Raw genomic sequence first — 24,556 nt, 5'->3', positions numbered from 1 at the left:
TTTGAGTTAATCGTGTGAGCTAACTGCAATTAATCAAGAGCCCTAGTATATTTACACCAGTTAATAAGCTGTGATGTACTAACAGGACAGCAAACTTGTTATCTTCTGTGAAAGCAGTTGTGCATAGAATTGAAACATCTCTTAGAAGCTTAGGGACTGGAATTCACCAATTGTTACCTGGTAGGCAAAGTCTGGGTCAGGAATGTCCTGCGGATTTTGCTGGTTAAGGAAGAGAGGCTGGCATGGCAGGGGGTTGACACAGTCTACTCACCAGCAAAACTCACCCTTACTGAGGGAGAGAGAACACAATGGCTCACAGCTCTGTGTATCCCCAGAAGCATACTGTAACTTGGCAATAGCAATATCATATTATCTGTATCTTCATCCTCAGAGGCCAATTCCAATACTTGCTTACGTTTAGCTAAAGTCAGTGGTTCTGGTGTCTGTTCTTTCCAGTGGATTGTGTAAAATGTTTCCTCAGCCTCCCTTCCTACTCACTTTTTCTTTGCAATTTCTGCATCTAAGACTCTTTGCTAACTTTATGAACTTTTTCAAAGTAGTTATGAATTGGGTCAAGTAGTCCTCCACCTTGGCTCATGCGGAAATATTTTGTCCTAAGTCACTCTACTCGTTCAGTTCAGTTGCACTCCAGTCAGCCAGATCAAGAGACAGTGTAATGGACTAGACAGTTTTGAGTTAAATTGCCAAACTAACAAACTTCTGAATCTGAGAATTCCTCTTCTTGGTTTGCTAAACATGTAATTTTCATAGCTAAACAAAGAACAAGCATTCTCAGATTCCAAAGTTTCAGTTTCTACTTGAGGTAGCCTAGACAATAGCGTACAGCTTTAAATTGACACTTTTGGTTTTAGTTCCTATAATTAAAATTAAGCAGACTATATTACTGCAAATCTATTACCAATTTGCTAAATATTTCAGTAGTTTTCATTAGTATAGTTCTAATAATTTTATTTTTCCCAGATTAAGACAGTATTTACTAGTGCCCAATCCTAAACTAGTTTTCCCAAGTAAATTGCCAACCCTGCCCATCTTTGATGCTTTAGAGAAAACAAAAAAACAAAAAAGCAAAAAACAGAATACATCAAGGGAAGGGAAGGGGGAAATTCCCTTTTGACCCCCAGCAGCTGACCGAATGAAGCCCTGAAGATGAGATTTTAAGAACATAAAACATTAACTGGAAGGGATCCCAGGGGCTGCTGCCGCACTCAGAGTCTCACCAGCACAGGCAACCCCATCATACAATCCCACTCAAATTTTAATTATGATATCAACATTCCAATTGGTCAACCCAGGTAAGACTGCAACTGGACACTTGGCAATTAAAAAAATCCCTCTCTATCCTCACCTCCAGGAATGACATTATTCACTCTGAATATATAATTAAAGTATCAATTAGTACATGTTTCAGTTTTTCAAAGAAAAACAAATTCCAGTAAACAGACTTCTGTATGAGTTACACGAGTCACTGAAGTCAACCCAGGGGCAACAAAAGCAATGTCCTTTTATAACCAAGATTTTATTGGCTCTTGTTTGGTGTTCAGTACATAGACACACCATGAACAATTTGTATAATTTTTTATTCTTGTATATTTTTACTCTTAAAAAACCATTATTCCAGTGACTTTTCATCTTAACTTGTGTTGACAAACTGTCCTTTAAAATTGGACATGATGTACCAGTATCTTGAATACTGTCATATGAAGTTAGATCTGCTATACAGAAAGTTCCACCTGTTCAGGGCTTGTCTACACTTACAGCACTGCAGGAGCACAGCTGCACAGTTGGGAGTTGTGCTGCTGTAACGCTTAGAGAAGATGCTACCTATGCCAACAGGAGAGCTTCTCCCATTGGCGAAGGTACTCCCCCTCCCCGAGCAGCAGTAGCTATGTTGATGGGAGAAGCCCGTCCATTGACATAGCTTTATCTACACTGGGAGTTCGGTTGGTATAACTACATCGCTTAGGAGGGTGGATTTTCCAAACCCTTGAGCAACACAGTTATACTGACATAAGTCTGTAGTGTAGACCAGGGTTCAGTAACATCACACTCACTACACACCCAATAAAGGTTTCCAATCTTTCACAGCACAGTTACAAAGTTATTGACAAAAATAAAACTACCACTACTAAAAATAAGTCACAGATAATACACAGTTCTGAAAGGGAGATCCAACACCAAGGAGCAGTTTCATTAGAGAAGTAACTCTATAGACACAGTGGATACAGATATGTAAAATGTTAAGACATTTTCAACTTATGATTCCAAAGTTTGATCTGTGTCATGCCTCATTTAACAGGATATAAAAACTGTCCCTCACAGCCTATGGAATGTTAAGTGTAATCAGAATTTCAAAGTCTCTCCCTAATCTAACATTCCATTAATTTCTGGCTACACAGAAAACAGACAACCAGTATCTGATTTTACATCTTTAAAAAAAAAAAAAAAAAGCATTTACACTTATCTAATTATGTAAAAAAAATGGGATGTGGTGGGACTCCCTCCTTTTAAAAAGTGTGTTTTCTAGAACTACTAAAAAACTTGCATTTACAAAATAGTTGATAAAAATATTCCTCTGAATTGTACAAGGAAGGTAGGTACTGGAACCACTGATAAAAGACTTGGTAGAGATATTACTGAGACTTGGCTTCTTTCTCTCTTGCTGCATCAGACCCTGGAGCCTGAAAAAGGGGAGGAGAAATAGAGAACATTTAGTATAACAGTTTCCTGAAATTCTCAATGTCTTAATTCACACACAAGATCTAACAGTAAAAAAAGTATGGTAGCTTCAAAAGGATTTACAAATCAGGTATATTTTAGAGCAAAATTCATATCATCAAATGTGGAGGATAAATGATCACTTATCGTATATATTCATTAGCCTGTTCGTTTATAAGCCAACCCCCCCGCCCCCCACAATGGATAGGTAAAAACAGTATGACCCTATCATAAGCCGACCCTATATTTCAGGGGTTGGCAAACTTTGGCTCCTGGCCCGTCAGGGTAAGCCACTGGCGGGTCGGGACGTTTTGTTTACCTGGAGCGTTCCCAGGCATGGAGCCCGTCAGCTCCCTGTGGCCACGGTCGGCAGCTCCCATTGGCTGGGAACGGCAAACCGCAGCCACAGGGAACTGAGGGGCTCCAGGTAAATGGAACGACAATGTATTAGATATTCAATGCAATGATTTCATAGAGTTTAAAATCATCAAATTTTGGTATAGACCCATTTATAAGCCGACCCCCGCTCTTTGATGCGTCACTTTTTTAGAAAAAAAGTTCGGCTTATGAACGAGTATATATGGTATTTTTTAAAGTCTTCACACATTTTGATTCATGAGCTTAACCAGTCATTAATGAACTGGTCTCAGTCCCCTTTGATAACATTCTATAACACAAATCAACTTAAAGTGAAATGTAACTGACTCAAATTTTAGGAAGTCTGCTCCTCATATTAGGAATTTAAAAGGTTAACCGGTAAAAATTAGTTTTACCCGTTAACCTGTCTTAACCGTTCAGCCCGGCGCAGCAGCAGCCAGCCCAGCGCCGCGCCAAAGCGGGCCCAGCCGTACCGGCCGAAGGAGTCCTAGCCCCAAACGCGCGGGCAGGATCGGCCCCAGATGTTTAAACAACATTTTTTGTTTAAATGGTTAACTTTTTAAACAGTATTAATGATTCTAGAATGCATGAGGTAGTGATGTAAAGCAATTCCAGCTCAAGACAGGTTTAAAGGTGAAGGGATTTTTTTTAAAAAAAGGAGCCCATTTCATTAATTGATGCCCTTAAAGGTCAAAATACTTCAAGAGTTAATGAATACTCTCTCTCATATCTCACATAGGATCTCTCACTAGGAAGCTTAGATCCTGGGGAATAGCATATCTTTAGAGAAGCAAACGTTTGAATGTGTTATTCCACACTGCACTATTTGCATTGTTACTTTAACTATTTCAAGATTCCTAACATGTTTTAAGACAAAGTGATCATGTCACAGTATTCTTGAATTTAGAAGTCTATCTCTGCAGATATTTAATTAAATATCTCGACTGAGTAATAGTGGCAGAGCATCTAGATCAGTGGTCTCCAATCTTTTTACATCCAAGATCACTTTCTGAATTTAAGGGCAACCCAGGATCTACCCTGTCCCTTCCCTGAGGCCCCACTCACTCCACCCCCAACTCTCTCCATTGCTCGCTCTCCTCCACCCTCATTCACTTTCACCAGGCTGGGGAAGGGGGTGCAGGCTCTGGGCTGGGGGGTTTGGAGAGTGGGAGGGGACTCCAGGCTGAGCCTGCGGCAGGAGGTTGGAGTGCAGGAGGGCATGCGGGGGTTGGGGGGTCAGGGCTGGGGCAGAGAGTTGGGATGCAGAAGGGGTTATGGAGTGCTGGCTCTGAGAGGGGAGTTGGGTGTGGGCTCCTGCCAGGCAGCACTTACCTCGGGCAACGGCACAGCTAAGGCAAGCTCTCTGCCTGCTCCAGCCCCACACCACTCCTGTAAGGGGCCAACACGCCCCTGCGGAGGGAAAGACGTGGCTCTGCGTGCTGCCCCTCTCTGCAGGCACCTCCCCCACAACTCCCATTGGCCACAGTTCCCTGTTCCCGGCCAACAGGAGCTACGGGGTCGATGCCTGCAGAGAGGGGCAGCATGCGAAGCCATGTGCCCGCCCCCCCAGGCAGGCAGGGGCTCGTTGGCCCCTTCTGGGAGCAGCGTGGGGCCAAAGCAGGCAGCCCTGCTGCACCACTGGAGATTGCAATTGATCAATTGGTGACCACTGGTCTAGATCAAGCCAGTATTTTGTCCCTTAACTTCAAAATAATGAATTCATACAAGCTTAGAACATAAGAACAACCATACAGGGTCAGACCAATGGTTCATCTAGACCAGTATCCTGTCTTCTGACAGTACCCAATGCCAAGTGCTTCACAGGGAATAAACAGAATAGGTAATCAAGTGATCCATCCCCAATGCCCATTCCCAGCTTCTGGCAAACAAAGTATAGAGACACTTCAGAGCATGATTTCACATCCCTGCCCATCCTGGCTAATAGTGATTGCTGGACCTATCCTCCACAAAGGTATCCAGTTCTTTTTTTGAAAGAATACATCTAGATAGATAAATTTATGCAGTAAAAATGCAATGAATATTATCTTTAAAATAGGACTATCAAGTGATTAATCGCACTGTTAATGTTTTTAATCACAATTAAACAATAGAATACCATTCATTTAAATATTTTTGGATGTTTTCTACATTTTCAAATCTATTGATTTCAATGACAACACAATACAAAGTGTACAGTACTCACTTTATATTTATTTTCGATTACAAATATTTGTACTGTAAAAACAAAAAATATTTTTCAATTCACCTCATACAACTACACTCAACATGTCTACACTTAGTAGTAGACCAGCACTGCTGCAATTGATGCAGCAAGTGCATCGATTTAACTGATGCAGCGATTTTAACGGAAAACATGCTAAATCCATGGGAGAGCACTCACCCATCGATTTGTGTACTCCACCTCTCCAAGAAGGATAAGGGAAGGCCACGGGAGATGCTCTCCCATCAACAGAGCATAGTGTAGCCACCGTGGTAAGTGGATATAACTACGTCAACTTCAGTTACGTTGTTCACTTAACTGAAGTTGCATAACTTAGATCGATTTACCGCGGTAGCGTAGACCAGCCCTAAAACTGACAGGTAAGGTACTATCTACTGAAGGTAAAGGAGACCCACTAGCTCTGTGTGTGTGCGAGCGCGCATATCCTGCTCATAGCGCGACAGGGGGAGGTGCACATGTGCAGTTTGATGGGCACTGCTGAAGATTTCCGATCCCAGGCACAGGGGGCGCTGCCACACCTACAGCGGAGTACCCATAGGGACATCATCACTTGACGAACAACTGTTGCATTCAACAAATACTATTTCTGACCTTTGTTTGGCCATTTTCAGATATTAATCAATGTATTGAGCCTACTGACACTAGGTCAGATTAACATCCCACTGAGATGAACGAAGCAGTTGACATTGCAGATAGCCTGAAAATAGCTCTAAAAAGTCTTCTTTTGAATTTGCATCAGTTATCCTTCTAGAGTATTTCTTTGCAACCATGAAGACTAGAAACTATTAGAGATTTTCAGATCAGTCAGAGGACAAAGCCACTGAGGCTGGTTGAAAATTTTCTGTCAGCTATTGGGAGGGGAGGGAGTTGGTTAACATAATGGAATTTTTGTGAGATGTTTCTCGCTTTCTGCAGAAAACATTGTTTTTTGACTAGTTGTAGCATTTCATGGGTTGTAGTTTGCTCCTTGTGTACTCACTCTCTTCCATGGGCTGGGACCCCCCATACACATCTTCCGTAATGCACCAGTCTCCTCTCTGGATGAGGGCTGTGTGCAACATGAAGTTCCTTGCCATCGTGCATTATGGGAGATGTACTCCAGCTGGGGTTCACAGCCCAAAGAGATGGGGCACATGAGGAGCAACCTACAACTCCCATGAGGCTCTATTGCCACATTTGGCTGAAATCTTTTCATTCTGAGCTTTTACTGAAAGCTATATTCCATGGAAATTGAGTTATGAAAATGTTTCTTATTTTTCCACAGGAAAAGATTTGAATGAATTTTTACACCAGTTCTGGTAGCTATATATCTTCCATTAAAGTTAACAGAAGATGCATGGCTAAATCCCCTAAGCTGCTATGAAAATCTCAGCAACATACATTTATATCTTAGATTTTGCAGAAGCTAAATCTGATGTCTGATAGATGTTTAGATTAACTAGTGCATTACATTATATGAACTCTTCATAATCAAGAGCTAATCTTTTGTCTAGGTTAAGACTAAAGCTACTACTATACCTCCACACTGTTAATTTCTCCATTTTCTGCAGGCAAGTTGTCCTTTGTTTCTTCTTGATTAGTCCCCTCAATCTGTTTTCCTTTTGGTCCTTTTTTCCCCTTTGATTGAGCTTTCCTGTCCTCAGATTTATCCTACAATTAAATGAATGTAAGAATTTAGATAACCTTTTAAAACAAGTTGGTTACTAATTCTCAGTATTGCAAAAAAACCTTAAACTATACACTCCATAACCAGTGAAGGTGGTTTCCATAGATATATAGAAAAAAATTCTCTCCATTCCAGAAATAAGAGAGTCAAACTGGGATCAGAAACTAAAATATTTGTAAGAAGGTTAGTAGTGGTTTCTCAGACCCCATAACTACCTCCACTATACAATTTGATGAATGGCAACCTGTTTGAGAGGCCTAACACTGAGGAAAATACATGCTGGAAGACAGAAGTGAAATGCATTGGTAGAATTGCACAGAGAAGCTTGCAAAGTCCATGACTTGTCTATGCTAATATTGTAACAAAAATAATAATTAGGGCTATCAATTAATCGCAGTTAACTCACACCATTAACTCAAAAAAACCTTAAACGGGATTAAAAAATTAATCATGATTAATTGCAGTTTTAATTGCAAAGTTAAACAATAGAATACCAATTTTCATATATATTGTATTGAGTTCTAATTGAAATCAAAGCGTATATTTTTAATTACAAATATTTGCAATGCAAAAATGAGAAACAAAAGAAATAGTATTTTTCAATTCACCTCATACAAGTACTGTAGAGCAATCTCTGTCGTGAGAGTGCAACTTATAAATGTAGGGGTTTTTTTTGTTGCATAACTGCACTCAAAAACAAAACTTCAGAGCCTACAAGTCCACTCAGCCCTACTTCTTGTTCAGCCAGTCGCTCAGACAAGCAAGTTTGTTTACATTTACACGACATAATGCTGCCCACTTCTTATTTAGGTCACCAGAAATTGAGAACAAACATTTGCATGGCACTTTTGTAGCCAGCTTTGCAGAGTATTTACATGCCAGATATGCTAAATATTCGTATGCCCCTTCATGCTTCAGCCACCATTCCAGAGGACATGCTTCCATGCTGATGATGCGCATTAAAAAAAAAAGTGTTAAATTTGTGACTGAACTCCTTGGGGGAGAATTGCAAGTCTCCTGCTCCGTTTTACCCGCATTCTGCCATATATTTCATGTTATAGCAGTCTCGGATGATGACTCAGCACGTTGTTCATTTTAAGATCGCTTTCACTGCAGATTTGACAAAACACACAGAAGGTACCAATGTGAGATTTCTAAAAACAGCTACAGCACTCGACCCAATGTTTAAGAATCTGAAGTGCCTTCCAAAATCTGAGAGGCACAAGCTGTGGAACATGCTTTCAGAAGTCTTAAAAGAGCAACACTCTGATGCGGAAACTACAGAACCCAAACCACCAAAAAAGAAAAATCAACCTTCTGCTGGTGGCATCTGACTCAGATAATGAAAATGAACATGCGTTGGTCCACACTGCTTTGGATTGTTATCGAGCACAACCCGTCATCAGCATGGGCACATGTCCCCTGGAATAGTAGTTGAAGCATGAAAGGACATATGAATCTTTAGCGCATCTGACGCACAAATATCTTGTGACGCTGGCTGCAACAGTGCTATGAGAACTCCTGTTCTCACTTTCAGGTGACATTGTAAACAAGAAGCAGGCAGCATTATCTCTTGCAAATGTAAACAAACTTATTTGTCCGAGCGATTGGCTGAACAAGAAGTAGGACTGAGTGGACTTTCAGGCTCTAAAGTTTTACATTGTTTTATTTTTGAATGCAGGTTTTCTTATACATAATTTTACATTAAGTTAAACTTTCACGATAAAGAGATTGCACTACAGTACTTGTATGAAATGAACTGAAAAATACTATTTCTTCGCGTTTTTTACAGTTCAAATACTTATAATAAAAATAAATATAAAGTGAGCACCATACGCTTTGTAATCTCCATTGTAATTGAATACATTTGAAAATGTAGAAAACATCCCAAAACATGTAAATAAATGGTATTCTATTGTTGTTTAGCAGTATGATTAATTGCAATCAATTTTTTTCATCACCTGACAGCCCGAATAATAACGTATGGTGCTTCTGAAATAGAAGGGCTAAACACATCAAGCTTTTATCCTCTTTTTATAATTTAATGGAAGAAATTTAATAATGCATTAAAATGTTTTCAAGAGCACATTCAATAGTCAGCTGACATAGGCTTTATATTTTTTGCCCAAACTAGTATGGTTAAGCTAGAAGTTTCTTCTGACTCAATAGAAGTAATATTTTCATTTAAAAAAAAAAAAAAAATTCAGTACAAACTTCCCAACAAACTTTGTATCATTGAGTTGCATTCTAACGAATGCTTCAGCTGATATCCACGGTTTGAAAATATTTAATATAGCAGTATGGAGTTAATATAAAAGAACAATTTAATACTTTTGTCTAACAACATTAATTTTATTGATGCCATTAACTATAAGTGAACAGCAGATTAAGACTTGTTCTTGTGTTTAGACAAAAGGACTAAGGAATTCACTGTTAATAATGCTGTATTAGTAAGAAAAGAGGCAAAGGAGAGGATGCAATGCCTTCACTTATCTAAAGGATAGAATTTTTAGCTAGGACACTACTATACTTCAACACTTTGCACAGCCATTTATTTGTAGAACAGTATTATGCAATAAGAACAGGATTTATCAGGCAATTGTTATTATATACACAAATACTATAAGTAAACTGCAGCAGATGGGTTTCTAGACAGAATAGCCATGGGAATGAACATATTTATTGGGAATATTAGCAAAATTTAAGACACACATATTTAGCCATTCTTCACAGCTTTCCTACTTTTTCATTTAAAACATTCAATATTATATAAATTTAATCTAAAAGGCTTCTATACACCAAATCTTCATGCATCTCTTTTTCTAAAATTGAGGTCAAGAGATGAGAAAAAGTCATTTTTTTTAATTTGAAGATTTATTAATCATGTATAATGGGTAAAATTATGGCTGATAACCCAAATAGACTGTCTCAGTTCATTTGCATACTGCAAGCCTACTGGTAAGAACTGTCACATATAGTCGTATACTTCCTTCACAAGTACATTTACAGAAAATACTGTCAGAACACTAAATTATTTCACAGCTGCAACTTAAGGACTTTATTTTACATAGCCAAGATTAAATTCACTAGAAAATGGGATATTTTCCCTATTTCACATGTGTCTATTACATAGAATGTCTTCACCAGATGAACTATAGGAGCGCAGCTGCATCAGTACAGCTGTGCCAATACACATGCCCTGAGTTAATACTGAACTCAATACAAGTCCAAAAACCATTTTGTAATGTTAAACCAAGAATTTCTATGTAGTCTTTTAAAATGCAACCACACACACGCTTTCCCGTTCAGGTAGCAATAAAGATATGAAATATTTTTATATGTAGTTGAAATCTGTTCTAGATCCAGCTGTATCATCAAACCGACATTGGTGTGTCGACCAAGCCAGACACGGACAGTCTGTGCCATTCACAGGTGTGTCTCACTCACCTTTGCTATTGCTGCTGCCGCCGCCTTTTTTGGCTTGGGCTCGGCTTTGGCGGGGGCAGGTTTCTGGAAAGAGAAGCAGGTTTAGCGCTCGCCCCTCACACAGCGCCTAGGAAGGGGCAGCCGGGGGATGTCTATACTTACAGCTGACAGGCGCGCAGACCGCCTCTTGGGCTAGAAGGGGAGACAGAGATAGCGTGAGAGTCGGATCCCTGCCCCGCGCCCTCCCTGGGGAGCCCGCGCAGGGAGCCCGGCACTTACCTCCTCCCGCGCCTCCGCTTCGGCCGCGTTCACCTACAAACAAACGCACAGGAGAGTGAGCGAACAAACATGTGCGCAAGCGCAAAGCCCAGGTCTCCTCCCCCTCCCTAAAGGCGGTCACGGCTGAGTGACGTCAAGACACACGCCCCTTCCCGCCGCCGCGTTCGGATTTCGAACCCCGAGTGTCGTCGCGTTTAACGGCTACAAAAAATTCGAGTGGCAAAGCAGCCGCGGGTCGGGAGAAGGGCCCCGCGGTCGCTCAGCGCCGAGATAGGCTGGCGGGTCCGGCTGGCGTCCCGGCGAGCCCGGCAGGAGGGGGGCGCTGATGCTCCAGGCGCCATTTGACCCAACGGTGCCCGAAGCGAGTGTCAGCCGAGCCCGGCGAATTTGCGGGCGGCGAAGCGAGAAGCCCGGGGTGAGCCCGGCACCGCAGCGTCCGGTCGGCGGCTCAGTGCTGTGGGGAGCGGCTTCAGCCCGCACCTTTCTCCTCGGCATGACGCGCGGTGGCTCCGACCAACAACTCGCAGGTGCAGCTGAGGTTTCTGCTGCTTCCCGTGTTCACTCGCTCTCGGCGAGCGGCTGCTGCCTGTGCGTGAATCTTAGTCTCGCTGTGCAGTGGTCGGAGCCCGCCCTTCCCCCATCCCAGGAGCGCCAGCGGTGCTGCAACAGGATCCAGCCGGATTGGGGGGGAGGGGGCGCGTCCCATTCACTGGCAGCCGCGCGCGCCCATTGGGCCGAGCCTCCCGCGGGGCTGCTTTCGAATCACAACAAGCCCCTGGGGCGGGCCCTGTCGCTCACTCCAGGACGTGGGGCGTGGCCCATCACTCCAGCAGGGGGAGGGGGATGAGCAGCCACCTGATTGGTCAAGGGACCCCACATGGCCACACCTTCCGTCCCGCTTGCCCGCTATGCTGGAGCAGGGATGGGGCGGGTTTCTGGTTGGGGGGGGCGATTGGCGCATGCGCAATGCCAGGAGGCGGAGGAGTCTGGTTGGACAATGGCGGCCGCATGCGCGTTGTAGTAACGGTAGCTCGGTGGTGGCTGCGAGGGGTGGGTGGGTGATGGCGGAGAGCGGCGCGTGGCTGCTCGTGCTGAGTTCGGTGTTTCTGTGCAACCTTCTCAAAATCCTCCTGCCCACCTGCTCCTCCATTGTAAGTGACGTCAGCGCGCCGGGCTCCCTCCTTAGCAACCGTCAGCCCCCGCTCGCGACCGTGGCCGTAAACTCCCGGCTGGCGGCTCGGACCGCGGAGACGCTGCCGGTGTTTCCCTCTCTCAGGGACCACAGCCCGGCTGCGGCGCGCGCGCCTCCTCGGGAGCCTGGGGCGGCCTGGCCGGGGCACTGGTGCAGGAAGCCCTGGGCGGGCGAGAAGCTGAGCCGCGGTCTCCTGAGCCCAGGCTGGGGCCTGACCCCCGGGGCCAGCTGCAGGCACCTGGGAGAAACGGCCCCGGCCCTGGGGACTGGCTGGCAAAGGCCCGGCCTGTGCCGCTGTCCCGCGCCGAGCTCGGCCCTATCGGGGCCGTCGTGACTCAAGGTTGCGTAAAAGCGCTTCGTCCCACCCCGGGTTTTCTGTGCTCTGGCCTCAGGTGACTGCTGCCACTGCCAGGCTTTGCCTCTGGAAATGCTACCTGGCTCCCTGAGGCCAAGGACCCGTCCTAGTGGTAGGTGCTCGTTAAAGGCCTGTGCAGGAAACGCCGCTCGCCCCGGCCGGGTTAAGGGTTTTATCAATTGCCAGTAACCCGAGCGGAGATCTCATTTAGAGTCTCAGAAAAACTGACATCCCTCCCCTGACATTCCCTGGTGGCTCTTAGTGACCAAAAGGGCCTTTACAGAGGCCTCGTATGTTAATCACTGTCTTGTGTCCTGCCACAGATTGTACTCCTACAACCTCATCCATAAAATTGCATAAATTGAACCTATTATACTTTTGGGGGAATTCTGTGCACGCGTAGAATTCATTCCCCCCCACAGACTTTTTTTTTCTCTACAAAAAATACATTCTGCTGAGCAGGTGCTGCAGCTACACCTTTCGCCCACTGGGGCTGCCATGGCACCAGACTAGAGGGCAGCCGGCTCAGCGAGCCTGGCTCTGCCCGTTGGGCCAGGTGAGGAGGCACGATGTATGGGGGACAGACAAAACCAGTGTGTGTGTGGGGGGGAGATTGGGCTGCTGGGGGGGTCACGCAGGTGGGTTCAGAAGGGCTAGTGGGGGGACATATGGATGGGGGCTGAATGGTAGGGGATGCAGGGATGCATAGGGACTGAGGGAGGAGGCGTGGGGGTGCAGGGACACATGGGGACAGGGGTGGCAGATGTGCCTGACTGAGTGGGAGAGGCTAGGGGTCGGCCAGGGTCTGCATGGGGGAGGCTCCTCAACTCCCTAAAAATCTCCTTTCCCAAAAAATCACAACTGTTCCATGCTTCTCTCATACACACCCACCAACCTTCCTCACTTCTAGGCTCCTTCTCAGCAATTGCTTCCTTCTCTTTCAGCTCCTCCATTATCCCTGACTTCCCCAAGCCTTTGCACTGCTTCTGAGGGGTGTGGGAAATGTGGTTCTGTATTTTAATTAAAATGAATGATTACTCAGAGTTCTGTATTAATTTGCCTAGTAAGGAAACTATTTGTCAAAAAACATTTCTTGAATTTTTTTTTGGTCTGTATTGTTATAGACATACTTGCTGACAGGGATTTTGAAATAAATTACCAAAATAATTGGAACTTCTGTGATTATTGTTAATTATTAATTATTGTTAATTAATTTGCCTAGTAAGGATCAATTTGTCAAAAAACACTTTCTGAATCTTTTTTTGTCGTCTGTATTCAGTCATTCCCCTATCAGGCCCTATCCCCATTATCTTTAGTAAAAGTCACAGACAAATCACGAGCCTGCATGAATTTGTTTATTGCTCACAATCTTTCTGTGACTTACTAAAAATAACCGTGACAAAATCTTTAACTTTAAATATTAACATCATCCCTCTGAAGTAGCTATTCAACATTATCATGTTACTGAAAGACGTAACACTCTATTTTATCGACAGTATTTCAGAAGTGTTTAGAAACTATAGAGCCGGGGTCACCAAGCGATCGATCGCAGTCGACTTGTAGATCCTGGAGACTTTCCCAGTCGATCGTGATCTCCGGCCGCAGAAAGTCTGGCAGTATAGCAGTGCTGCTGCTAGGCAGGCTCCCTGCATGCTCCAGTCCTATGCCACTCAGAAGTGGCAAGCACAGCCTGGGGGGGAAGGGGTCTCTGTGCGTTGCTCCTGCCTGCAATCGCTGCCCCTGTAACTCCCATTGGCCAGGAACGGTGGCCAAGGGAGCTGCGGGGGCAGTGCCTGCAGAGGGGCAGCACACGGAGCCATGTGCCACCACCCTGCAGGGGCACGTTGGCCCCTTTCGGGAGTGGCATGGAGCTGGAGCAGGCAGGGAGCCTGCCTTAGCTCCGCTGTGTTGCCGACTGAGGTAAGTGCCGCCTGGCGGGAGCCCGCACCCCAGCCCTGAGCCCTCTCCCGGAGCCAGCACCCCGTACCCCCTCCTGCACCCCAACACTCTGCCCCAGCCCGGAGCCCCCTCCTGTACCCAAACTCCCTTCCAGAGCATGCACTCCGCACCCTCTCCTGCATCCCAACCCCCTGCTCCAGGCTCAGCTCAGAGCCCCCTCTCACACTCGGAACCCATCAGCCCAGAGCCCGCACCCCTTCCCGAATCCCTGCTCAGTGAAAGTTAGTCGTGGGGGAAGAGTGAGCAACAGAGAGAGCGGGGGGATGGACTGAGCTGGGTGGGGTAGATGCTGGGTTGCACTTAAATTCAAAAAGTGATCTTGTGCGTAAATAGGTTGGAGACCACTGCTCTGGAGAATAAGTCCATATAAACCCAAAATTCAGATTGTGGATTCTCATTTTAAGTTAGGCAGAGAGATACACTGCAAAATCTCCCCCCCCCCCCTTCTTCTTATCTCACAATAATTAAGTAATGGAACACTTAAAGAGGTATACTGAAATTATTTTAGAAAAATCAACAAACTATATAAGTAAAAAACTTAGAAGACCGATGTCATCATTGCTAGTTGCAGCTCTGTTTTCTTTGTGGTGTTTGAGTGACCCACCCCCTGAAGTGTTAGGCTTTTTGTCCTTACTTGTTTTGGGATGGAATCAAACAATTCTACTCTTAGATAGGCATGGAGTAGCACACCTGGTTCCCTATCAACCACTTATTACTGAAGGTTGACTTGGTTTTGGACACTTGTGTTTTCTCCTTTCAGGAACCTGTGACCAGGGATATTGTGTAACAGATGCCTTAAAACAAAATATATTTATTTAGTAGTTGGAATAAAGCACAAAGTTACAAGAGTTTAAAATAAAGAACCTGTACATATTTGTCTTATGTAGAGTACTACTATCCCAGAAATTGTAACTGCAGCACTCTTAGCTTCTTGAGATGCCCCACTAGGTCTCTTGCTGGTCCTCTCTGACCCTCCTTTAGCCTGTGCACTTTTATCAGCCATATTATTTCCTCTCCCTTTTCCTCCTGGGTTCTTTACAAAAGTCAGTAAATGCACGGTAATGCACATTGGAGGGGAAAAAATTCAACTACTCATAGAATCTTGTTAGGTGGAAGTTAATGATATCAGCTCAGGAAGGTGATCTAGGTTTTATGGTAGCCAGCTCAATGCACCTCTTCCAGTGTGGATATAAAACAAAACAAAACCCAACAACAGCAAAACCCTAACCAGATGTTAAGATGCACGGGGGATGGAATGGCAAATAAATTGGAAAATGTATAAATCAGTGGTGTACCTCAGCTAGAGGACTACAGCACTTTTCACCTCATCTTAAAAACAATATTGCAGAAATAGAGGGAATTCAGAGAAGACAAAATGATTAGGGGCATGGAAAAACTTATATGAAGAGAATTTGAAGAGATGGGGATTGCTTAGCTTAGAAAGACACAAATCAGAGGGGAGATGATACAAGTTTATAAAATAATGATCGGTACAGAGAAATGTTCTCCCTGTCTCATAATACCAGACAAGGGCACAGTCAGTGAAATTAAAAGTTAGCAAATTTAAACTGATAAAAAGGAAATATTTTTTCACATAATATGTAATTAAAGCATGAAACTCATTGTCGCAAGAAGTTGCTGAGACCAAGAATTTAGCAAGATTCAAAGAAGGACCTAGCCATTTATATGGATAGCAAGGATATCAGAATTATAATACTTAAAGGTAACAAAAATTTTGGAAGGGATATTAAATGTCATGCTTCAAGGGTTAAGCCAATCTTTGACTACTAGAGAATAAAATGAGCTAAGAAATTAGGTTAGTGTAACTGTCGCTCAGGGTTGTGAAAAATCCAGAAGCAGTTAAACTGACCTAGCCCAGTGTAGACAATGCTAGGTTGGCGGGAAAATTCTCCCATTGACCTAGCTATTGTTTCTTGGGGAGGTGGATTATCTGTGCCAACAGAAGAACCCCTCCAAATAGTGTAGGTAGAATCTTCACTGATGTGCTACAGCAGTGCACGTGTGCTGCTGCAGCATTTTAAGTGTAGGCAAGCCCTTAGTGACTGGGCCTCAACACTCAAACTCCATTTCACAGCTTAACAAAGAACCAGAATTTGTTGACATAGAGGCTATGCTGCAGTCTATGTATTTAATCAAGATTTTTCTGAGGGATGGGAGTAAAGATTAATTTGTTCTGTGAGGTTGTTGAGTCCTTTAGTTGATATTGTAAATTTATTCTGTGGTATAAGTTTTAAATTGTACAAGTATATAGAAAATATGGTATTTGCTCTTTTATATATTTAAGAAAATAAATATATACTAAATTCTGACTAAATAGCTGGTTGAGTTCCTTTTTTTTTTTTTTCTTTTGTAGATATCCAGATTGCTACAGAAGGATGCAGAGCAGGAGTTCCAGATGAGAGCTGACATTCAGAACATGAAGCAAGAACTCTCAACCATTAGTATGATGGATGAGTTTGCTAGATATGCCCGACTGGAAAGAAAGATTAACAAAATGACTGACAAACTTAAAACTCATGGTAGAGTGCAATATTTGCCACTTGTTCGGTTTACCTAAAAACACATCTTTTTCCAAGTATGTGTTTTTATTTTGACTGTATTTGACCTTATTTGTAGAGCCTTTCAGTTTTTTCTTTATCCCTAAGCAGTGGTGTCTCTGTTTTTTTTTTGTTTTTAAGTTTGAGGGCTTTATTAATATTGTTTTTTATTTCTGTTGTACATAATACTAAAGGGGTGGGATTTAGAATCTCCCCAAACTGCAGCAATTCAGAGAAAGAATTCACAAGGAAACTGAGGCAGAAGACAAGTTTTCATTTTCTATGTCTGAAGAAACACTCCAGTCAGTCAGTACACCTAGAATTTTTTAGTTCAAGTCAAAATAGCAGCGTGTCTTTAAGACATGAAAGTGAGCTGGTAAGGCTATGGCTTCATTGCAAAAAGGTGTTTTTTTCTTCAGCAGGATAATTAATGCATGTTAGCAATCCCTTTGTAAAGTCCTAATGGAGACAAGGCACTGACTGGAGATTTTAGCACAAGCTAATTAGACATGGTCTGTACTATGCCTCCTGCCTGTGGTTGGCCTCACCTAGTTTATCTCTTGGTAAAACTACAGTGTATTGTCTCTGCAAAGCTGTTTAATAAAGCTTTTGGCCGCTGGGCCACCATGTTTAAAGATATATTATTTTTGGTGGATTCCTTTACATTGCTCTGAAGCACCACAGTGGTTGAAACTCAAATTGAGAAAACAGTCTTTCTTGTCAGACGTAACTATTTGGACTAATCACACTAAAATGATTTTTCATTTTGAATGAGATTCATTCAGCTGGGCAAGAAAGTATTCTTGACAACATTCCCTGAGCCCAAATGGTTAAAAAAAGGCGGTGATAGAATGCCTAATGCGATAGTCTGTGTCTGCTAAAGAGATTGCACTGTCCCTATGGAAAAGAGAGTACTCTCGTTTGTGTTTAGTCCAACATAAGTTTTCATAGGTCAGCAGCCATAGAGATTCCCTTTGGTTGGGGATAGAACTCTTGGTTACACATGACATTTCTTAGTCTGGTGAACCACTATTTCAAACATTCCCCAGAGTAGCTTTGGTTAAGGAAGTAGGTAGCATCTTACTCGCAGAGGGATACTCTATAGCATACACTGATATTTTGAACGATGAAAAGAATGCCTATGTTTTCCAATAATAAATTGCCAGAGACAGCACATAAATAGGAGTATAATCTTTGAACAGAATATTTTCATTTGGAAAGTGAAATGTTAATAGTTCACCAGTTTGAGCTAAGCATATTTACTGTTATATAAATAATACAGATGGCAATATTTCTTTTCTTTTCGCAGTGAAAGCACGAACTGCTCAATTAGCCAAAATAAAGTGGGTGATAAATATTGTATTCTACATTTTACAAGTAAGTGAACACTTTATTATGATGGATTATTAAAACAAATACTTACAATGATATTTTACCATTTGGCAGCTATTGGCTAATACTGATCTATGTCTGCACTACGGACCTAATAGCGGCACAGCTGCATCGCTGCAGCTTTCCCGCCAGCGGGAGAGAGCTCTCCCACCAGGATAATTAAACCAACCCCAATGAGCAGTGATAGCTATGTTGGCAGAAGACACTCTCCTGCCGACATAGCGCTGTCCACACCAGCGCTATTGTTGGTGAAACTTAGCCCGGTCAGCGGTGTGGGTTTTTTTTCACACCCTAACCGATAAAAGTTTTGCCAGCAAAAGTGCTAATGTAGATAAAGCCATAGAAGTGTATCTGACATTCTGACTATGTAGCATGGCAAACCCTCTCATCAGTAAAACACTTATTTCCAGGGAGAGAGGATATTGCTGTTGGGGGGGAGGGGTGGTATTTGTGGGGAGGAGGGATTTTTGAGTTTGATTTAAAGTCTGGTCTGCTGTTTTCTGGCTTTGGTGGGAGAGGAGGCTTCTTGCCTTATCTATTAAGTCATTGCTCTGTTATTTATGTCAGAGGCAGCTGGAGCCCAGGATAGGTGCTATCTATCTTTGTAAACTGGGCTGGTAGCCCTGCCTGTTGTTAAGGTTGCTTAACACATTTACAGTTATAAGACCCTGTTTTCAGTTGCTTATAACTTTACCAGACTTTAACTGTTTGGACTGAAATTTTCCTTGAAAGAGGGTTTAGATTCATTTCTTGAATAGTTCAGATTTCATGCCAATTCATTGTTTTGTCTCTCTGCTGAGACTGTCAAAAAAGGTGACCATTAGAATCCATTGTGAGGGTTTTTTTTTCCCTCTCTTGATGTGGACACCAGTCTAGTTTGTAGCAGACTATAACCATCAACTCAGTTTATCCTGGTTGAAAAAAATAAAAATCCATCAGATTGTAACAGCTTTTGATCACTGTTTATCTGGGCTAAAATTGACCCAGCACCTACAGGTAAAAAGCACCATTTTTCTATGAGCCATCCAGTCCCCCAAGAGACCGTATTTTGATGTTGACATTTTAATATTGTGTGTCTAGTTAAGATGATGTAAGTAGCATCCAGATTGTAACAACTTTTTGTAGTTTTATGGGCACGGTCTTACATTTGTAAGTTTAACTGCACTTCATAATTATTCATATTTTAATTTACTGCCACAAAATAGAAATTTGAACATACTTTTCATGTGTTATTGTCCTGGCTAATGAGAATTTTCATTCCAGGCTGCCTTGATGATCTCACTAATTTGGAAATATTATTCTGAGCCAGTTACTGTGCTTCCAAGCAAATGGCTAGCCCCACTGGAGCGTTTAGTAGCCTTTCCTACAGGAGTGGCAGGTAAGATTGTGTGTAAAATAGAATATATTTCTCTTCTCCAAGTGTATGTGGATTCCAATAGTATAACGAGAAAGGGCACATGGAGGATAAAAATGCTTTCCTTACCTATCTTTCTAATAACAAAGAGAATTTTAAACTACAGTCTTTACTGAGCAGGCTTTTGGGCCCTACTGCAATTTTAATATTAAATAACATTAAAAATAAAGGCCTCTTTCACATTATGGGAAATTTGAAAAAAGTGATTAGAGACAGAACAGCCTGCTCTCAGCTTCCTTTGCTGAAGGAAACATGATTAGGCTGCATGGGGGCCTAGACACAGAAATGCATTGTAGTGTTTCCCTTCTTGGCTTTAATTTTTTTACGGAACTAAGTTTAAGCAATTCCTGAAGCCTCCCTGGATGTCTGGTCTCTTCTACAAACCTCATTCACCATATTTCCATTTGGGATATTCCTTTCTGGGCTGTTGGCCATTAGCAGAACCCTGCCTTTGCTTCTGAGAGAAACTGTATGTATTTCCTTTATTATGTTAAAACTAAAAAGATGTTGAAAGGAATTTATGTAGGGAAAATAAATTAGAGATCAATTTTAAACTAATAAAAGCCAAAACCTCACATTAGATTAGAGTAATCATGTACAGGTCATATATAAAGTGATCTGAAATGAATTTAGAAAAGTAGTGCTCGAGGGCCCACTCCCACTTCCATTGAAGTCAATGGGAGCTTTACATTGACTTTGAAGGATTCGGTGTTTAGTGAAAGACCTTAGCAAGGTGTTGTTAGACAGTTTAAAAGTGTCAAGTCTAAACTTTTGCCTACCTTAAAAAATACTATATCTTTCCACATTGTCTTCCTGATCTTTGAAAATCTATCATTTTGAAAACAAGATCTTCAACAGAGAGGTAAAAAAATGCAACTTTTCTCCAGCACTACCTAACAGTAAGTTCAAGATTCAGGGTTTCTCTGAGGTCTCAGATCCATGTTTCTGAATGGAGACCCTGACTGCCGTATACTGACGAGCTGAGCAGACGGGCAGACTGCCAGGACAATATAACGCGTATATATATGCCCACAAGCGAAAACACAGATGACAGGTTTTACTTTAAGCCTATATGTGCCAATGGTGTCCTCTTCAAAGGATTCTAAATTATGTTGCTATCTTTTTAACACTTAAAAGCTTTCTTGAGAATGGTCCCTATTCACCATGATAACTTGCTGAGACAGGACTGTTTCTGTGGTGCTGGGAAGGATTAGTCCTTGAAAGGCATTTACTTAAACAATACATAAAGCTTTGAACAGTTCTGTTCAATTTTCTGTCTCTCATCCTCTTCTTTTGTCTTAGTTGATAATCATGAGGGAAGGCTATTGCTCTTGATAATGCTTCTAAATTATGCTGCTGCCAGTACAGAAACATTTAAAACCGTTGAAAAGAATAGTTTCTCCACCTCTATCCCAAGGAAATAATTTTCATTTTTTAAACATGATACTGAATTGACATAGCATAAAAATGCAGAAACTTACCAAAAAAGATGCTAAGCCACATAATGAACTAAAAACTCATCCAGAATCTTTCCCTTTGTTTTTTATTTTGCTTTGCCAGCCTAAAGTGAATTGTGGAATGTGATTGGTCAGTGTCAAGCAGCTTTTGTGGGATGCCAAGAAAATCCAGCTTTTGATTAAAAATTACTGTTATACTTTCTAAGAATTTGGCACTTTTTTTTAAACTTGTGTGCAGCAGTACATTCACTTGGAAACAACAATTCTCTTTAGTTTTGTAATACTTAATTTTTAAGGAGTATTATCTTTTTCTTTTTGTTTTACTTACCACTTTATTGTTGCTGAACTTCCTGGTGTACTTCAGTCTGGAAACACTCTATTCTGCCAAACATAACTACTATATGTCAACACTGTTGGTTTTAGTGGGAAGGCCATTTAAAACAGTAGCACAAGAGTATCTGGAGGGAGGGTCCAGCAGTGACGGAGTTAGTAGTTTTTCCCCAGGTATGTATATTTAAAACATCTCTTTAAGAAAATAGAGCATTTTCAGGAAACGTTCTTTTTACCCACCTTGAATTTTTTTTTTTAATTTAAAAGGAAGGTTCTACTGTGGTGCTCTCTTTCTACTTCACCTTTGTCTTCAACAGCAAAGTTATATATCTCTAATCATACAACAGGTATGTTTAGAAGCTGCAGGATATGTATGCCACCCATTGGTACATACATACTGTACCTCTCATTCAGTACCGTCTCCCTGACTTTCAGATTCTCTCAGAATTAGGTATAAATACTTTATCTCTTGATTTCTTAAAATTTTCATTTTTGAAACTTCCTGAGTTACTTACCAGAGTTAGAGATGTGTGTTTGAGAGTTACTGATACAATGATGCGCATCAGGTTTTTCTCTCTCTCTTCAGGGGGTGTTGGAATTACATGCTGGCTTGTCGTCTGCAACAAAGTTGTGGCCATTATGCTTCACCCTTTCAGCTGAGAAGGAATCCCAGAATTCTAAACTGCATTTCCGTTATTACAGTTAGAAAGTGGAGTCCTGGAGTCTTTTACAAGAGACAAAATACAGAGCTTGCACTAAGTACTTCACTCCTGGTGTATAAAGGGGGAAAGCCCTTTCCATCTAAGGAAACAATTGTTGTATACAATGTAATAATTAAGCATGAATTAATGTTCATCTTTTTTTATTTCAGTTCAATATTTATCAATAAGCTTTATTGGTCATACCTTCTTTCCTTGACTTATCCCTCAAGTTCTTAGTCAATAACTTTTAAAGAATAACATTTCTTTTGATAAACGCCTCATTTTTGTTGTTGATGGCTAGTATATAAACTGGTTAACTGTAGAAACAAGAATTTGTCATTACAGTTTCACTGAGAATCAGTTGCAATGCTGGATTAACTATAGCTTTTTAAGGTGAATTACAGAGTGGGTGGGGATTCTTTTGGGGCTTTACTATTTCTTCGGCAGAAGTATGGCGACTGCTTCACATAATTTTCTTTCGGTGGAGTAGGGAGGTAGATTTACTGCTTGTTTATTTTAGAATGCGATTTCCTGACTTTACCTTGCGGACTTCAGCATTTGTGGGCTGTTTTAGAAGATGCGCCACTGATTTAATTGAAATCTAGAGTTGTCCCCTGGCCCTCTCTCAACTGCCAAATATGTGGTGGCTGGCTACTTGTTCCTGTCTGCTCCCAAATGACAATGGAGACCCACTTTCTTGAACGTATTCTATCTCCTCTCCCAAATGGCTCTTCCTAGCCCCAGACCTGATTCTCCCTGTCAAAATACTTCTCTTCCCCCTATCTTGAGGGAATATCACTGGGGTCATGCTCTGGTCCTGAAGTCTCCTTTTTTCCTCCTCTTTCTGTCTTGGCCTAGGAAGAGGGAGAAAAGCGGTAGTCTCAAAGACATGCCAGAGCATGGCCCCAACTTGTACTCTGTTGGGAAGGAACGACGTGGCCAGTCTCTTCCTGTTTCATGGTTGAGGAGGAGAAGCAGGAAATGTTTAAACTTCAGAAGGAAGCGCAATCACTAACATTTCAAAATATTAGAGCATAAGCTTTCGTGGGCTACAGCCCACTTCTTCGGATGCATAGAATGGAACATATATATATATACACACACACAGATAAGTTGGAAGTTACCATACAAATTGTGAGAGGCTAATTAGTTAAGATACGCTATTATCAGCAGGAGAAAAAAAACTTTTGTAGTGATAATCAAGATGGCCCATTTAGACAGTTGACAAGAAGGTGTGGGGATACTTAACATGGGGAAATAGATTCAATATGTGTAATGAATAGAGACTGGGAGTGGCTGGGTCATCGCACATATTGAATCTATTTCCCCATGTTAAGTATCCCCACACCACCTTGTCAACTGTCTAAATGGGCCATCTTGATTATCACTACAAAAGTTTTTTTTCTCCTGCTGATAATCGCTCATCTTAACTAATTAGCCTCTCACAGTTTGTATGGTAACTTCCAACTTATCTGTGTGTGTGTGTATATATATCTTACTATATGTTCCATTCGATGCATCTGATGAAGTGGGCTGTAGCCCACGAAAGTTTATGCTCTAATAAATTTGTTAGTCTCTAAGGTGCCACAAGTCCTCCTTTTCTTTTTGCGGATACAGACTAACACAGCTGCTACTCTGAAACATTTCAAAATATGAGTAACGTCATCTTCCAGGATAGCCCAAGACAGTCTGCAAGGTAATAAAGTAAGTCAGGGACTCGGATTTCTAAGTAATAGAAAATCTTGAAGAAAACGATAATTAGCAGAGGAAAAACTTTACTTTTTGGAATGAATCCTCTTTTCTCCAGTGCTAAGCTACAGTAAACAGGCTGGATGCATATGGTCCTGCAGGGTAAGGGACCTCCCTACTAACCTGCTGAACAGTGATAAAACTGTTTTGCAACTGCTGGGCTACACTGTCCGCTGCCCATGTCATTCCTTTCCTGGAGGGCCAATGGTCAGTGGATTTGCAGAGTCCCTGATCCACAAGCCCTGCATGCCTCTACACTGGCATGGAAAAAACTCACGTGGAAAGGGGCACATAACGCCTGTGTAAGTTCCAGGAACGTTGACTCACCTGCTTGCCCGGTGCAATGGACCCGCATCTGTTCCACTACATTCAGCTCCCTTCATAGTCCTAGAGGGATGTGCCTGATTCTCATCCCCTGCCCCCAGATGAACACTTTGTTTAGGAATGAATTCTTAAGGTCATGATATCTGTTCTGTGTGTGTGCATGAAATGCTTTTCTTTGTATGTGAATTTTTAATGCGTTTTTTTATGTTGGTTATGTTGAGTCTGTATTAATATTTATGCATAAAATATGCAGCACCAAGAAAAAAATACAGGGATTGAGAACCGGTGTGCATGGTTTCTTTATTCATTAAATAGGTTGTTCATGCCATATTCATTTTAATTAAAACTTTTCAAAAGATTAACGATCATTTTATTGGAAGATAATTGGTAGTTCCTAT

General features: G+C 42.0%; 2 protein-coding genes across 2 annotated transcripts; one reads left to right on the top strand and one right to left on the bottom strand.

Moving 5' to 3' along the window:
- Window positions 1–2,438: 2,438 nt before the first annotated feature.
- On the bottom strand, window positions 2,439–11,548 carry HMGN1 (high mobility group nucleosome binding domain 1). Its single transcript, XM_074969892.1, has 6 exons — window positions 11,208–11,548; window positions 10,728–10,760; window positions 10,611–10,640; window positions 10,470–10,532; window positions 6,875–7,006; window positions 2,439–2,699 (listed from the first exon to the last, which is right to left on the bottom strand). Exons 1-6 carry the CDS (start codon window positions 11,220–11,222, stop codon window positions 2,652–2,654), a joined length of 321 nt encoding a protein of 106 aa, XP_074825993.1. The 5' UTR covers window positions 11,223–11,548; the 3' UTR covers window positions 2,439–2,651.
- Window positions 11,549–11,683: 135 nt separating this feature from the next.
- On the top strand, window positions 11,684–23,222 carry GET1 (guided entry of tail-anchored proteins factor 1). Its single transcript, XM_074969872.1, has 5 exons — window positions 11,684–11,878; window positions 16,608–16,773; window positions 18,101–18,168; window positions 19,447–19,561; window positions 21,971–23,222. Exons 1-5 carry the CDS (start codon window positions 11,687–11,689, stop codon window positions 22,042–22,044), a joined length of 615 nt encoding a protein of 204 aa, XP_074825973.1. The 5' UTR covers window positions 11,684–11,686; the 3' UTR covers window positions 22,045–23,222.
- Window positions 23,223–24,556: the final 1,334 nt, after the last annotated feature.

The sequence above is a fragment of the Natator depressus genome, chromosome 1, assembly GCF_965152275.1.
Source record: "Natator depressus isolate rNatDep1 chromosome 1, rNatDep2.hap1, whole genome shotgun sequence".
Taxonomy (NCBI): Eukaryota; Metazoa; Chordata; order Testudines; family Cheloniidae; genus Natator; species Natator depressus.
The sequence above is the reverse complement of the archived record's forward strand: the minus strand, read 5'-3'. Positions and strand labels throughout refer to the sequence as shown.